At 48.4% G+C, this 13,491-nt stretch overlaps 1 protein-coding gene and 1 long non-coding RNA gene across 2 annotated transcripts in view; one reads left to right on the top strand and one right to left on the bottom strand.

Annotated features, from left to right (window-relative positions):
* Positions 1 to 13,491, bottom strand: part of LOC139634726 (junction plakoglobin-like) — a 152,606-nt gene that overhangs the window by 28,814 nt on the left and 110,301 nt on the right. Inside the window, exons 8-10 of the mRNA XM_071501333.1 lie at positions 13,320 to 13,423; positions 12,105 to 12,224; positions 10,039 to 10,257 (exon numbers count right to left, since the gene is read on the bottom strand). Coding sequence (XP_071357434.1) covers positions 10,039 to 10,257; positions 12,105 to 12,224; positions 13,320 to 13,423 — 443 coding nt within the window. The remainder of the gene's footprint in view (positions 1 to 10,038; positions 10,258 to 12,104; positions 12,225 to 13,319; positions 13,424 to 13,491) is intronic.
* On the top strand, positions 8,811 to 10,166 carry LOC139634728 (uncharacterized). The gene is made up of 3 exons (XR_011694046.1): positions 8,811 to 9,141; positions 9,734 to 9,809; positions 10,026 to 10,166. It is a non-coding gene; the product is annotated as an uncharacterized lncRNA (long non-coding RNA).

Genomic DNA, 13,491 nt, shown 5'->3' with positions numbered 1-13,491 from the left:
TTGTGTGTCTTTCGTCTGTCTCCTCCCCCGTGTTCTTGTGTTTCCTCACAGCAGGGGTGTGGTGCAGCCAAGTGGCAACCCACTGTGACGTCACCCATTGGTTTGCAAATTGCCGTTTTGAAGCCTCGAGTTTGCAATTTGGCCGCTGCCATCTTGATTTTTTTAAACCAGAAGAGACCATATTTGGAGAAGAGGGTGGAGCTGAGTAGGAGCAAGGGGTGGGGCTGACCTGAGAGCCGTGGTCACTGTGCCCGCCCACCTAAACTGTCGACCTGACAACGGCATCAATCTTTCGGCTACGCAGCGCCGCTGAATCCAAAGTCATTTTCCATAAGTCGAGGTAAACTTTATTACGAAGTGTTAAAGTACTTTTAATAGTTAATAGTTAAAATTGACTGCTCTAGATTGACAAGCCAAAATGTGTCAATCATACGTTAGCCACGCCCCAATGCATACCCTACTTTATCGTCTATTTTAAATTAAATGGGACTATAATTTTAAAAATGAACATCATGTCGTATTGAAGAAGACTTGAAACTAGCGATTGAGACCATAAACTTGTTATGAAAACGTTTACTGGGGTCATAAACCAAGTGAGAAGTGGGGTCATTTTCTCATAGACTTCCATACAATCGGACTTGTTTTTGCAACCAGTGGTGTCACCCCCTGATGGTCAGTAGATAGAATGCAGGTTTAAGGCACTTCCGCATTGGCTTCATTTTCCGGAGCCGGCGTCGACGTCCATTTTTATATACAGTCTATGGGTGCAGCACTGGCAGCCTGACCCACCTGCAGCTCATCATTCATCAAGCCAGTTTAAAACCCCTGGTTCATCACCCACTCTCTGCCAGATTGTTCCGCTTTCTTAGTGAGTTACCAGCTCCAGTGCTTCTACCTGCTCCTGCTGTGAGGCCCGCCCTGCTCCCGCGGCCGGACTCTCCCTGGGTCTCCACACTCCATGGCCATTCCCTGCCACACCACTCAGGGTTGCTGAGTACTGACAATAAAAACCTTCCTGTTTCCTTGATTAGCTTGTCTGAGTCTGAATCTGCTCTGGAGTCCCATCCAGACTAAAGTACACACCGTAACAATTTCACTTGTTGTTGTTTGTCTCTCAGCCCTGTCCAGGGTGGACCCCGCCCTTACCCGGCCTCAGCCAATGGATGGTTGGATGGATGTGGCGACTGCAGCATTATCAAAGTGGTCTGTGGTTCTGTTTGTTGTGTTTTGTTAAGGTCAGAGAGGCTTTGCGGTTTAATGTAGAAAACATCTGCAGTGATTTGAGACATAAAGTGTTTACTGGTAATTAACAGTCAGCACCATCTTTCACTAAATCTTCTGTTGCCTAAACCACAGATGGGACTCTGGACATGAACCTGGTCTCTGGTCTGTCGACAGACGTGTGTCTGCCTTCAAACCTCAACCACCTCCCTGTTAGCCTGGTGCTGATCACACACGCAGCACAAAAACATGTTGTCTCTGAAGATCCTGTTGTTATATTTGTCACTGATTAATATTTAGACATAATTAGTAGCGACATGGTTGAATGTGTTGACCGGTCTTATTTAATTTGTCTCTTGAGCTTCCCTCAACACTGAGAGCTTGAACCTAAGGCATAATCCAGTTTGTTAAAACTGTGGTCGTCTGTAGTCGTGGCAACTGTTTCTATCAGTGTTGAAACATTTCCAGTCATAATACTTCCGTATGAATGAAGCTTTTACAACACAAGGAATGAAATCCCAAATCAATGTATTCCAGCACAACAAACAATGATCAGCAAAGCACCAACAGCAGCAGCCTCAAAGCCAAACATGCTGAATGTGCTTACACTGTAAGATATTTTAGACAACAGCAAATAGCAAATACCTACTGGCTCCACATGCATACCTCAGTATCCCCTTCTTCTTCAGACTGAAACAAGACTATCACAGAGAAATGAGGAAAGAGCTACTTCAAATAGTCCAAACCCAAATAAAATGTAGCCTACCTGGGAAAAGAGGAGGTTTTCTGTACATCTCCTGTCCAAAAAGCTTTTATCCTCTAAATCCACTTCTTTCTTATTTTGTTGAAACAGAAACTCAGTGTTGTCTAGTGCAAACTGAGGAGCAACTAATCCACTATGAACTTAGAGTCAAACACAAACACTGAGCTGACAGCTGCTGATTCTGAGGGCAGACAGGATGAAACAAGACACACCATTAACAGCGACTTAACACCACAAAGGTTTAAATAGGTTTAAATTCACTGAGTCTTATGGATCACACTGTAAATACAAACTCTTCTTCTATAGTATTATTTCCAGGCATGACTCAGATTTAACTACAGAAAAAAAAAGATGAAAACTCTGCACTACATCTGTCAGTTGTTTTTTCTCAACATTAGTATGCATGTGCACGTAAGCCGTCACATGCACACAGGTAAAATCAATCAGTTAGGTGCAAAGTGTGGAAATGTGCAAAAATTATGACAGGAAATAGATCAAAGCCCATGATGTTACTGAGGTTCTAGATGTTTTAACCACAGCAGTCTCTTGAAAGTTGGCTGAGCCAGTGCTGTGATCTTTGACACAAATTGTTAAACTCTGCCTTTATTTACAGGCTTAAGGCATCGTCAATACTACACCTGCCATTTATTACTACTTTCATAATAAGTTCAGTTCATAAGATCAGTGACTTTTGAAATGATGTGCAGACATTTCTGTTAATGTCCTCAGGATTAAATGTAATATGTAGTAATTAGTATCATCATACACAAACAGGTCAAACTTTTACTTTGTACAATACTTTGGTTTATGTCCAAACGTCTGCAAAACTAATAACACTTCAGATTTTAGATGGTGAACTATTTCCACTGTCAGTCAGCCTGTGAACATGTGGCCTTTAAGTTAACCTTTAATGAACTGAACACTTCAGTAGCACTTACAGGCCTCTCACATTTTAATGTGGGTTCCCAGGCTCCACTGTCCTGTCAGTGTCTACACACAACATCTTCAGCCACATTGCTGCTGTGGCTCAGACACTGTTCGGCAGAGCAATTAATGCTTTGCATTTAAAGTGATAGCTGTGTTTATTTGATGCACGGTGTTTGAGGTACAGAGTTTATCCATAGTCAATCAGATCAGCGCACTGTTAGTTTGGAGAAGTAGCAGGAGACAGAGGCTGAGGATGTGCTGCTGCAAAAAGGTGTTTTAGCCACTTTTTTAAAAATGCCTGCAGAAAAAAGTCAATACCAGTTGAAGTGCTTGCTAACAGCTTTCCTTTGGAACGATTACTGTATTCATGCAGTATGCACACGTCCACAGCAGTATATCCCTCAGCTTCTCTGCTGCGGCTTCTCCAAACTGGGAGGGTGCCAACCTGAACCTACTGTAGGTAACACACTGACTATAGCCCCCATGTCAAATAAGCACAACTATCATGGGAGCAGACAGTGAGCCTTTTCAGATGAAAACGTGGTTTCCTCTTCAGTGAAACATATTCTGGAAGATCACTTTCACCTGCATGCACTGCACTAAGCCTTCTCACCTGTGGGCAGTCCACGTGATTATAAAGGTGAGGAGGACACATACACATACACGCACTTCCTGACCAGCTACCAAAACAGAGAACAGAGAAACTAAGATTACATCACACACAGAGGGGTTGTGATGACTCCACTGTATCTTTACATAGATATAGATTCACATAAATAGTTGCTTGCTGCTGTGTTATTGTTTAAAATCTTGTTTACAGAACGTTTAAAGAAACATTTTGGGTTGTGAGCTGATATATGTCCAGTGTACACAGGTTAATATTGATACTGTCAGGTCCCACAAAGTGGCAGGCAAGAACCCAATAGCACGACACAGAAACACTTCAGGTGAAGGAACGGTGTTTAATGACAAGCCGAGGTCAAACCAGGTAGTCAGTCCACGTAGCAAACAAATCCAGTAGGAGCAGGCAAAAGGGAAGGTCCAAAGTCCAAAAAGGCAGGTCAAGACACAAACAGGCAGGATCAGGATCAGAATCGGAATCGGAATCGGAATCAGAATAACAGGATGCTGGAGAGCTAGGTAAACACACTAGACAACCTGGCAAAGAACTGAGGGAAATGGACCGGTACATATACTAAGGGCTGATTAGCTGATGAGGAGCAAGTGAGTAAGGGGGCGGGGCAGGCCAGGTGAATGAAATCAGCAGGTAATGCAGAGCAGGAGGGAGTGGCAGAGTCTGAAATCACAAGAGAGTTAGTGTGGCAAAACAGGAAACAGACAAATGAAAAACTAAAGCCTGGCTGAAGTTGTGACAGAACCCCCCCCCCCCCCTCAAGGGACAGCTCCTGACGTCCCACAAAAAGAAAACAAACAACAACAAAAAAAAAAAAAAAATCCAAACAGAGTTGGGTGGGTGGAGGGGGTCTGGAGGAGGGCTAAAACTCCTCATAGTCCCACTAAGACTCCTCTTCATCCGAGATGTTGCGCCGAGGTGAAGTAGTGAGTCCCTGACGAGTGTTTCCAGGAGGTGGTGTGGTCCTGGACGGTTGATCGGGATGTTGTTGGTGGAAGTCAGCGATGAGGTCCGGGTCAAGAATGTGTTGCGCCGGAACCCACGACCTCTCCTCCGGACCATAGCCCTCCCAGTCCACCAGGTACTGGAGACCTCTCCCACGGTGGCGGGACCGAACCAGGCGTCGGACTGTAAATGCTGGATCTCCATCGATGAGACGGGGAGGGGGAGGTGGAGGGACTGTCGGAGCCAACGGACTCTCATGGACTGGCTTGATCCTTGAGACGTGGAAGGTCGGGTGGATCCGCATGGAGCGTGGGAGTTGGAGTCTCACTGCAGCTGGATTAATTATCCGCTGGATTGGGAACGGTCCAACAAATCGGGGAGCCAGCTTCTTTGACTCCACCCGCAGAGGCAGGTCCCGGGTGGAGAGCCAAACCCTCTGACCGACCTTGTAGTCAGGGGCCATGGACCGCCGTCTGTTAGCTGCCGCAGAGTGACGCCTCCCTGAACGCAGAAGAGAGGACCGTGCCTGGACCCAGGTCCTGCGACAGCGACGGATGAAGGCTTGGACCGAGGGGCAGGAGACTTCCCTTTCCAGGGCCGGAAAGAGAGGGGGCTGGTACCCATACGCACACTGGAATGGGGAAAGGCCGGTAGCAGAGCTGGTTAGCGAATTGTGGGCGTACTCCACCCACAGGAGTTGTTGGGACCAGGACGATGGATTCCGTGAAACCAGGCAGCGCAGAGCCGTTTCCATCTCCTGGTTCATCCTTTCACTCTGTCCATTGGTCTGTGGATGGAATCCAGAGGAGAGACTAGCTGTGGCCCCCACCAGGCTGCAGAACTCCCTCCAGAAGACAGAGGTAAACTGGGGACCCCGGTCGGACAATACGTCAACTGGGAGGCCATGCAGGTGGAACACCTGTAGCAGCACCAACTGGGCAGTCTCTTTGGCTGACGGCAACTTAGGCAGGGGCACAAAATGTGCCATCTTACTGAACCGGTCCACTACTGTAAGGATGACCGTGTGGCCCTGGGAAGGAGGAAGACCGGTGACAAAATCCAACGAGATGTGGGACCAGGGACGATGTGGAACCGGGAGGGGCCGAAGGAGCCCTGCAGGCGCCTGATGTGAGGCCTTGTGTTGATTGCAGATGAGACAGGCCTTAATAAAGTCACTTGCATCCTTAGCCAATGTGGGCCACCAGAACCGCTGGGAGAGGAAGTCTCGTGTGCGCTGGGATCCGGGATGGCAGGTGAGCTTGCTGGAGTGGGCCCACTGCAGAACTTCCAACCTCAAGGCCTCCGGAACGTAGAGGCGGTTGGGCGGGCAGGCACTAGGACCAGCCTGACCCCCTGTAGCCACTCTTATCCTTTCTTCCATGTCCTAGGTAAGAGTAGCCACCACACAGGGGGGTGGAAGAATGTTGGCTGGCTCCCCCCCCAAATCTCTTCCCTTCTGGAACTGGCAAGACAGGGCGTCCGGCTTGGTGTTGCGGGACCCCGGCCGATAGGAGAGGGTGAAGCAGAACTGGGTGAAAAACAGGGACCAGCGGGCTTGGCGAGAGTTCAGTCTTTTGGCTGTGCGTATGTATTCTAAATTTTTGTGATCAGTCCAGACTATAAACGGTACCTTCGCACCCTCCAACCAATGTCTCCATTCCTCCAAAGCCAACTTTACCGCCAGCAATTTTCTGTTGCCGATGTCGTAGTTCCTCTCAGCTGTGGACAGATGCCAAGAGAAGAAGGCACAGGGATGTGCCTTCTGGTCGGAGGCAGACCGTTGTGAGAGCACCGCCCCCACCCCCACGTCGGAAGCGTCCACCTCCACCATGAACTGGCGGTCGGGATCCGGCAGCTGGAGAATGGGCGCTGTGGTGAACCTGAGTTTGAGGGTCCTGAAGGCGGCCTCGGCTGCTGGGCTCCAGCGGAACGGCACCTTGGAGCTGGTGAGAGCCGTGAGGGGAGCGGCCACGGAGCTGTAGTTTCGGATGAAGCGGCGGTAGAAGTTGGCAAAACCCAGGAAGCGTTGGAGCAGTTTACGGGAGTCAGGAACGCGCCAGGAGGTGACTGCTGAGACCTTCGCCGGGTCCATCTGGAGACTGCCCTTGGCCACGACGTACCCCAGGAACGAGACTGTAGACGCGTGGAACTCGCACTTCTCCGCCTTGACAAACAGGGAGTTCTCAAGGAGACGTTGGAGCACAGACTGAACATGGATGATGTGCTCTTCTCGAGACTTGGAAAAAATCAAGATGTCATCTAGGTAGACGAACACGAACCGGTTGAGCATGTCCCGAAGGACATCATTGACCAGAGCTTGGAAGATGGCAGGGGCGTTGGTGAGGCCGAAGGGCATTACAAGGTATTCATAATGCCCCGAAGGGGTGTTGAATGCTGTCTTCCACTCGTCCCCCTCCCTGATGCAGACCAGGTGATAGGCGTAGTTTGGTGAAGATGGTGGCCCCCTGGAGCAACTCAAAGGCAGATGAGATGAGTGGCAGCGGGTAGCGGTTCTTGATGGAGATATCATTAAGTCCTCGGTAATCAATGCAGGGCCTTAAAGTCTTGTCCTTCTTCTCCACAAAGAAGAAACTGGCTCCTGCGGGAGAGGAAGATGGACGGATGATGCCTGCTGCCAGGGAGTCGTTGATGTAGACCTCCATCGCCTTTCTCTCGGGAGCCGACAGTGAGTACAGGCGGCCTTTGGGTGGAGATGTGCCAGGCTGGAGGTCGATAGAGCAGTCGTATGGCCGATGAAGAGGTAAAGACAACGCTTTAGATTTACCGAACACCAGGCGGAGGCTGTGGTACTCTGGTGGCACCCCGGAGATGTCAGGTGGTGGACTGGAAGGGGACGACTGGGGTGGAGACGAGGCTTGTTTCAGGCAGGTGCGGTGACAAGTGGTTCCCCACTCACGGATGACCCCCCGTTCCCAGTCAATGTTGGGGTTGTGTTGACAAAGCCATGGATACCCCAGAATGAGAGGCTGACTGGGGGAGTTCAGGATGTGAAACTGGGCCAACTCATAATGGTTCCCTGACAGCAGCATGGGTACCTGGGCGGTCTGGTGTGTGACAGTCCCCAGGACGTGGCCATCGAGAGCTCGTGCAGAAACCGGATCAGACAATGGAACCCGCTCAAGCCCCAACTGCTGTACCAGCCCCTCGTCGATGATGCAGGCGTCTGTCCTAGAGTATATTAACACGGCCAGGGTCCGAGGACCATTGGAAAGGAGCAGGCGGGCCGAAAGTCGTGGTCTTAGAGGAGACTGCGTCGTCGTAGGGCTCACCAGTACCTCCTCGATTACGGGTGAGCCTGGTCTTTTACTGGGCAGGTCAATCTGTAATGTCCACCCTTGCCACAGTACATACAGAGGTTTCTCTGCCTGCGTCGTTTGCGTTCCTCTGGCGTGAGGGAAGCACGGCCCAGCTGCATTGGCTCAGACTCCACTGGTGGCCCCTCAGTGGAGTGACTGACCCCCCCTGTGGTCTGGAAAATCGACTGGCGTTGAGAGGGCCCCTGGCGTCTCTCCCGACGAAGTGCCTGGAAACGCAGGTCAATCTGGATTGCCAACTCGATGACCCCATCCAACGTCAGCGGAACTGTGTGGGAGACCAGTCCATCCTTAATGTAGTCCGCCAGTCCGTGGAGAAAAGCGTCTACCAGAGCCTCGGAGTTCCACCTGGTTTGGCGGGGTTGGTGCGGAAATTGATAGAATAATCCGCCACCGTGCGGTCTCCCTGCTGCATGCCCATGAGTCCCTGTGCAGCCTCTGATCTGGTGGCCCCCAAGCCGAAAACCTTGCGCAGCTCCTCGGCAAACAACTGAAAAGAGGAGCAGGCTGGAGACTGACTATCCCACTGCGCGGTTCCCCACAGACGAGCTCTACCTGTGCGGTGGTTGATGGTGAACGCAACTTTAGCTTGTTCAGAGGCGAAAGTGCGAGGCTGGAGGGAGAACAGCAAGGAACAGTTTACAAGGAAGGGGCTGCAGGTTTCTGGGTCGCCATCATAGCGCTCAGGGGTCCCCACCCGGGGCTCAGGAGAAACATTGGGGAGTGGTGGAGTTGACAGTGCCAGTGGTGGCACGTGCTGCCGGTGCGTGAGCAGTAGGATTCATGAGTCGCGCAGTTAGCTGCTGCATCTGTTCAGCTAATGCCGTTAGCGCCCGTGTATTAGCCTCCGCCGCCTGCCTGGCTTCCATTGTGGCAGCGGACATCATGGCCTCGTGCTGCTGGAGGACGCACTCAATATTCTCGAGGCTATTCTCAAGGATTGTGTGTTGGGTCCATTCTCGGCCAGATTGTACTGTCAGGTCCCACAAAGTGGCAGGCAAGAACGCAATAGCACGACACAGAAACACTTCAGGTGAAGGAACAGTGTTAAATAACAAGCCGAGGTCAAACCAGGTAGTCAATCCGTGTAGCAAACAAATCCAGTAGGAGCAGGCAAAAGGGAAGGTCCAAAGTCCAAAAAGGCAGGTCAAGACACAAACAGGCAGGATCAGGATCAGAATCGGAATCGGAATCGGAATCAGAATCAGAATAACAGGATGCTGGAGAGCTAGGTAAACACACTAGACAATCTGGCAAAGAACTGAGGGAAATGGACCGGTACATATACTAAGGGCTGATTAGCTGATGAGGAGCAAGTGAGTAAGGGGGCGGGGCAGGCCAGGTGAATGAAATCAGCAGGTAATGCAGAGCAGGAGGGAGTGGCAGAGTCTGAAATCACATGAGAGTTAGTGTGGCAAAACAGGAAACAGACAAATGAAAAACTAAAGCCTGGCTGAAGTTGTGACAGAAACATATTTTCTCTGTCAGATGTATGTGAGATGGACAGCTGAAAAATGCAACAGAAGTTAGGAATAGAGGTAATTAATAGTGCTTTGACAGCACAATTGCTTTGACAGCACTATTAATTACCTCTATTCAGTTTAAGTGACCGTAATTAAACAGTGTAAATATACCAAGAGCACAGTCCAGGCTCCACAGATTATCAACAGTCGACTGTCAGTGCGTTGTTCATTTCCAGCATTAACAAACCTCTACAGGCTCCTTGCAGCTCTTCAGACTTTTAGTCTTGTTAATTTTACTTGGATTGAAACCCAGATCCTGTCTCCTCTCTCTCTCAGTCTCAGTCTCCTTAGGAACTAAAGGAGCTCCTTAGGAACTAAAACAACCAGCTTCGTCTCTGGAGCTCCCAGTCCTCCTCTATCTTCATCTGTCTGTCTGTCTCTCCAGGGACGCAGCATGCCAGCGGCTGTTGCTACAGCTCAAGTGTTTCAGGAGTGAAGCATGATGGGAGATGTGTGCCATGGTGTGTGTGTGTGTTTGCTTGCTGGCTGTTCTACCTATTCACAGTGGGGGTCCAAAACTTTTGAACCCCCCACTGTAAGTGTGTGATGAATTCTGTCTCAGTACAGCAGTGCTCAAACTGAAGTGTTGTCTTTTATATCATCATCTCCCTTCAGAGCATCAATGCTATTAACATCCTTCCCCTCCCTTCCCTTCCCCTCCCTTTCCTTCCAAGCAGTGCCTTCCCTCACCTTTACCACAGGCCAGTAGTGTGGCTGCCCCAGCAGCTTCACAACAGCAGGGATGCCGTAGTGCAGCCGCACTGCATTCTGGGCCAGCTCAGCATCTTGGTGTCGGGAGGTGAGGTGCCGCAGGGCGCAAACCGCCGGCTCAGCAACGTCCTCCTTCTCCCCAGCCCGAAGCACAGCATGAATGAGCGCCTCCACGCCGCCGTACTGAGTCACCAGAGTCTGAGGGAGAACAGGTGGAAGAGAAGAGAGTGGGATTCCTCATCTGAGATGCAGGTGCACAGTCAAGCTTCATTTGTGGCATGAAAGCCTCTATGAATAATACAGCAATTCACTTTTAAAACATGGAGCAGAGAGAAAACAACAATAAATATGTCTGTGTGTGCATGAGTGTGCATGTGCATGTGTGTGTGTGCTCGCGCGCGTGTGTGTGTCCAAGCTTAAAAACCAGAAAACAAACAGTAAATATCAATATGATATATTGCTTTTGTAAATTGATTTTGTGCAGATTGTCTGAGTGTCCGGGGCAGCTGGGATTTTTCATTAACTAATAACAAAGGAACACACACACACACACACACACACACACACACACACACTACAGATGAAGGATAGGATTCCTCTTCTTTTTGTTGTTTTTGTTAATAAATCCACACCAGAACAATCAAGACACTGGATGTAAAATTGTGAGAAGCTTCTGAAAGCTCTGCATGTCACACATGCTCCACAGAAACTCCTGTGGTTCTAATCCTGCAGGAGTCTGTCTGAACTTTCATTAAGGTGTGTTTATATTCACATTCACATTCACATTAATACAACATGCATGAATATGCATAAACCAGCAGATTCACACCAAACCTGGTGGGGCACAATTTGTACAGGCTGGTGTGAAAGCTGTCAATCAAACCCAGATGGAATGAGACCACCTGAAGAAAAGGTGGGTTTTGGTGAAAGCAAAGCGGAGCAGACACAGGGATTTGTGTTTGTAGATTTTAGCAGAAGTCAAATGCTAAACTAAAGTTAAATCCATCTGCTGACAGTGACACGACGACGTCATGTGAATACAGCAGGTTTCTCTGATCAATCAGGGCGTAAAAAGACGTCAGGTGCATTCACTGATTCTGAAGTCGTTCACTCCATATATTAAGATGACAACAGTATTTTTACTATTATTATTTTTGAATTATCTAATGTTGTTATTTATTCAATATTTCAGTTTTTCAATGTTGTAGAATGAACACTATTTCCCATGAGCCCTAAACCAACAACAACAATAGAAGCAGCAAAAGAAGCCACAGTCTGCAGACAGGGGTGCACCTGGTGTATCAACGAAACACCAAGGAAGGAGGGTGACTACCAGGTGACCCAAATGAAGTGATTACCCCAACCCCCAACCCTACCCCCATGTATGCCAATCATAATGCAGGATTAGCGTAACTGTTGTTTGATTTTGATAAAATAATGATCTTGTAGTGGATGATGAAGATGGGAAGTAAAGAAATGCTGAATGAGAGCTTGGATTGAGTCATAGAGGTTGGTGGAACAGAAGTTAAATAAAACCTGACGTCAGGACAAAATGTTCATTGTTATTTTTTACCTAAAGGGCTCTCTTTGACACAAAAGAATAACCAGGTTCAATAAAGGGCAGCGGTACCTACCGATTATCCTGCGTGGGTTTGTGTAGTGTTGACGATGCAGGGTGACATCACCAGAAAAGTCCAGTAAAAGAGTTACATCTAAGTGCATATGAGCCATTACAATTACATAGATTTATGACTTAATATGTCATAATCCATATTTAATCTAATCCAATTAGCATTTCTTAGTGCCATTTCTTTATAGTGACAGTTTAAGACAGAATAATGAGGAACACCTTCTGGGAACATACTGATGTGTACTTCTGGTCTGGGGCAGTCTGTAAGGCTCCTGTGGCTGAATGGGAGCAGATCCTGAAGCCAGGTTCCAACATCCGGTGGGAGTGAGGCTGTTCCATCAGCTGACTAATGCTCACGCTGTTAGAGTGACTGTTCATGACCACTGTTAAACATATGGCATCTCATCGTGGTTACCTTGTTGCGTGAGTTGTTACAGGTGAGATTGGACAGGATACCAGTTGCGCAGGTCAACATGTTGACGTCATCTGAGCCCAGCTGGGTGACCAGTATCTGCAGCAGACCATCTAACCCCTCCTACAGAGAGAGCCCAGTAGAGACACACAGAGACAGAACAAAGCCACAAATCAGAGAAGTGTTTTTTATCCAGAAAATTAAACTGATAAGATAAAATTGGAAGACTGAATTCATTTGTCAGAGGACCAAAATGGTGCCACGCATGGTGGCCTTGTCACAAGCCCCTGCAAGGTTTAGTGGTTGTATTGTTCTGTTAGCACTTTCATCTACAAGCAGTAAACTGTGCACCTGGAGGCTGCATTCCCTGTCACTGAGTATCTATCTATCTATCTATCTATTTTGATCATGTGGACTGGGATATGGTCTGCTTTGGAACCAACGACAGCATTGACAAGTATGCAGACAGTCTGTGGATTACTCAGGAAGTGCATAGACGATGTTGTCCCATCAAGAAAAGTCAAGATCTTTCCTTACCAGAAACCCTGGATTAACAGTGAGGTAAACAGTTTTTACCTCCAGGAACGCAGAGGCGCACCAGCCCTCCAGACAGCAATTAAACCAGCCCAAAGGGAATCACAGCTGAGCACTAACAACAGGTCTTTGTGGCAAGGACTGAAACGCATAACAGACTTTAGAGGGAACAGCAACACACCACCCACAGCTGCCTCCTACCAGACAAGCTGAGGTCAACAACAACAACTGTGGAAAGTGTGCCCAGACCATGCCATTCTAGCTATTCCACCAAACTTGGTGGACAGATGGGGCAGGGGCAGCTAAATTTTGGAGCACATCATTTACTTTAAATTTGAATTTTTTTTTCTCCAAAGTCTGGTGTCTGTACTTTTTGAGTGCCCTTCTCGTTGAAAATAATGCAGGAGCACCATCCACAATATGAGGTGGACCAGCTCCCTCCCTGCTGACCAGCTCTCCAGAGCCAGCTGCCTGTCAGACTCTCTCGCTGCTCCAGACTGTCAAACCAGCTGCTCGATTCTCTCTTAAATCAGACACAGAGGAGCAAGTGAAGAATCTGGCAGGAAAACTGTTAGACTGCAGTTCATTTATTTCAAATGTTTTTTCTCCTCTTGAGAAAAACATAGCAATGCTAGTAGTAACAGTAGAAGCATCCTCAGGAGTAGTTGGTAAAGCCATACATACCTGTTTAGTTGCAGCGTCTGACAGGTTGCGGAGAGTCCACAGACAGTTCTGGATCAGACGCTGACTTGAACCTGTAAGATGTTGGCCCAAAGCTTGCATACCACCTGGACACAGATGCAAAAATACAGTTACAAAGTATACAAACAACCATTTTTTATCTTCTACATTCAAG

The sequence above is a fragment of the Trachinotus anak genome, unplaced genomic scaffold (genome assembly GCF_046630095.1).
Source record: "Trachinotus anak isolate AG129_WGS33_773 ecotype Australia unplaced genomic scaffold, CSIRO_AGI_Tana_v1 ptg000017l, whole genome shotgun sequence".
NCBI lineage: Eukaryota > Metazoa > Chordata > Actinopteri > Carangiformes > Carangidae > Trachinotus > Trachinotus anak.
This window is presented reverse-complemented; position numbering and strand designations above follow the sequence as displayed.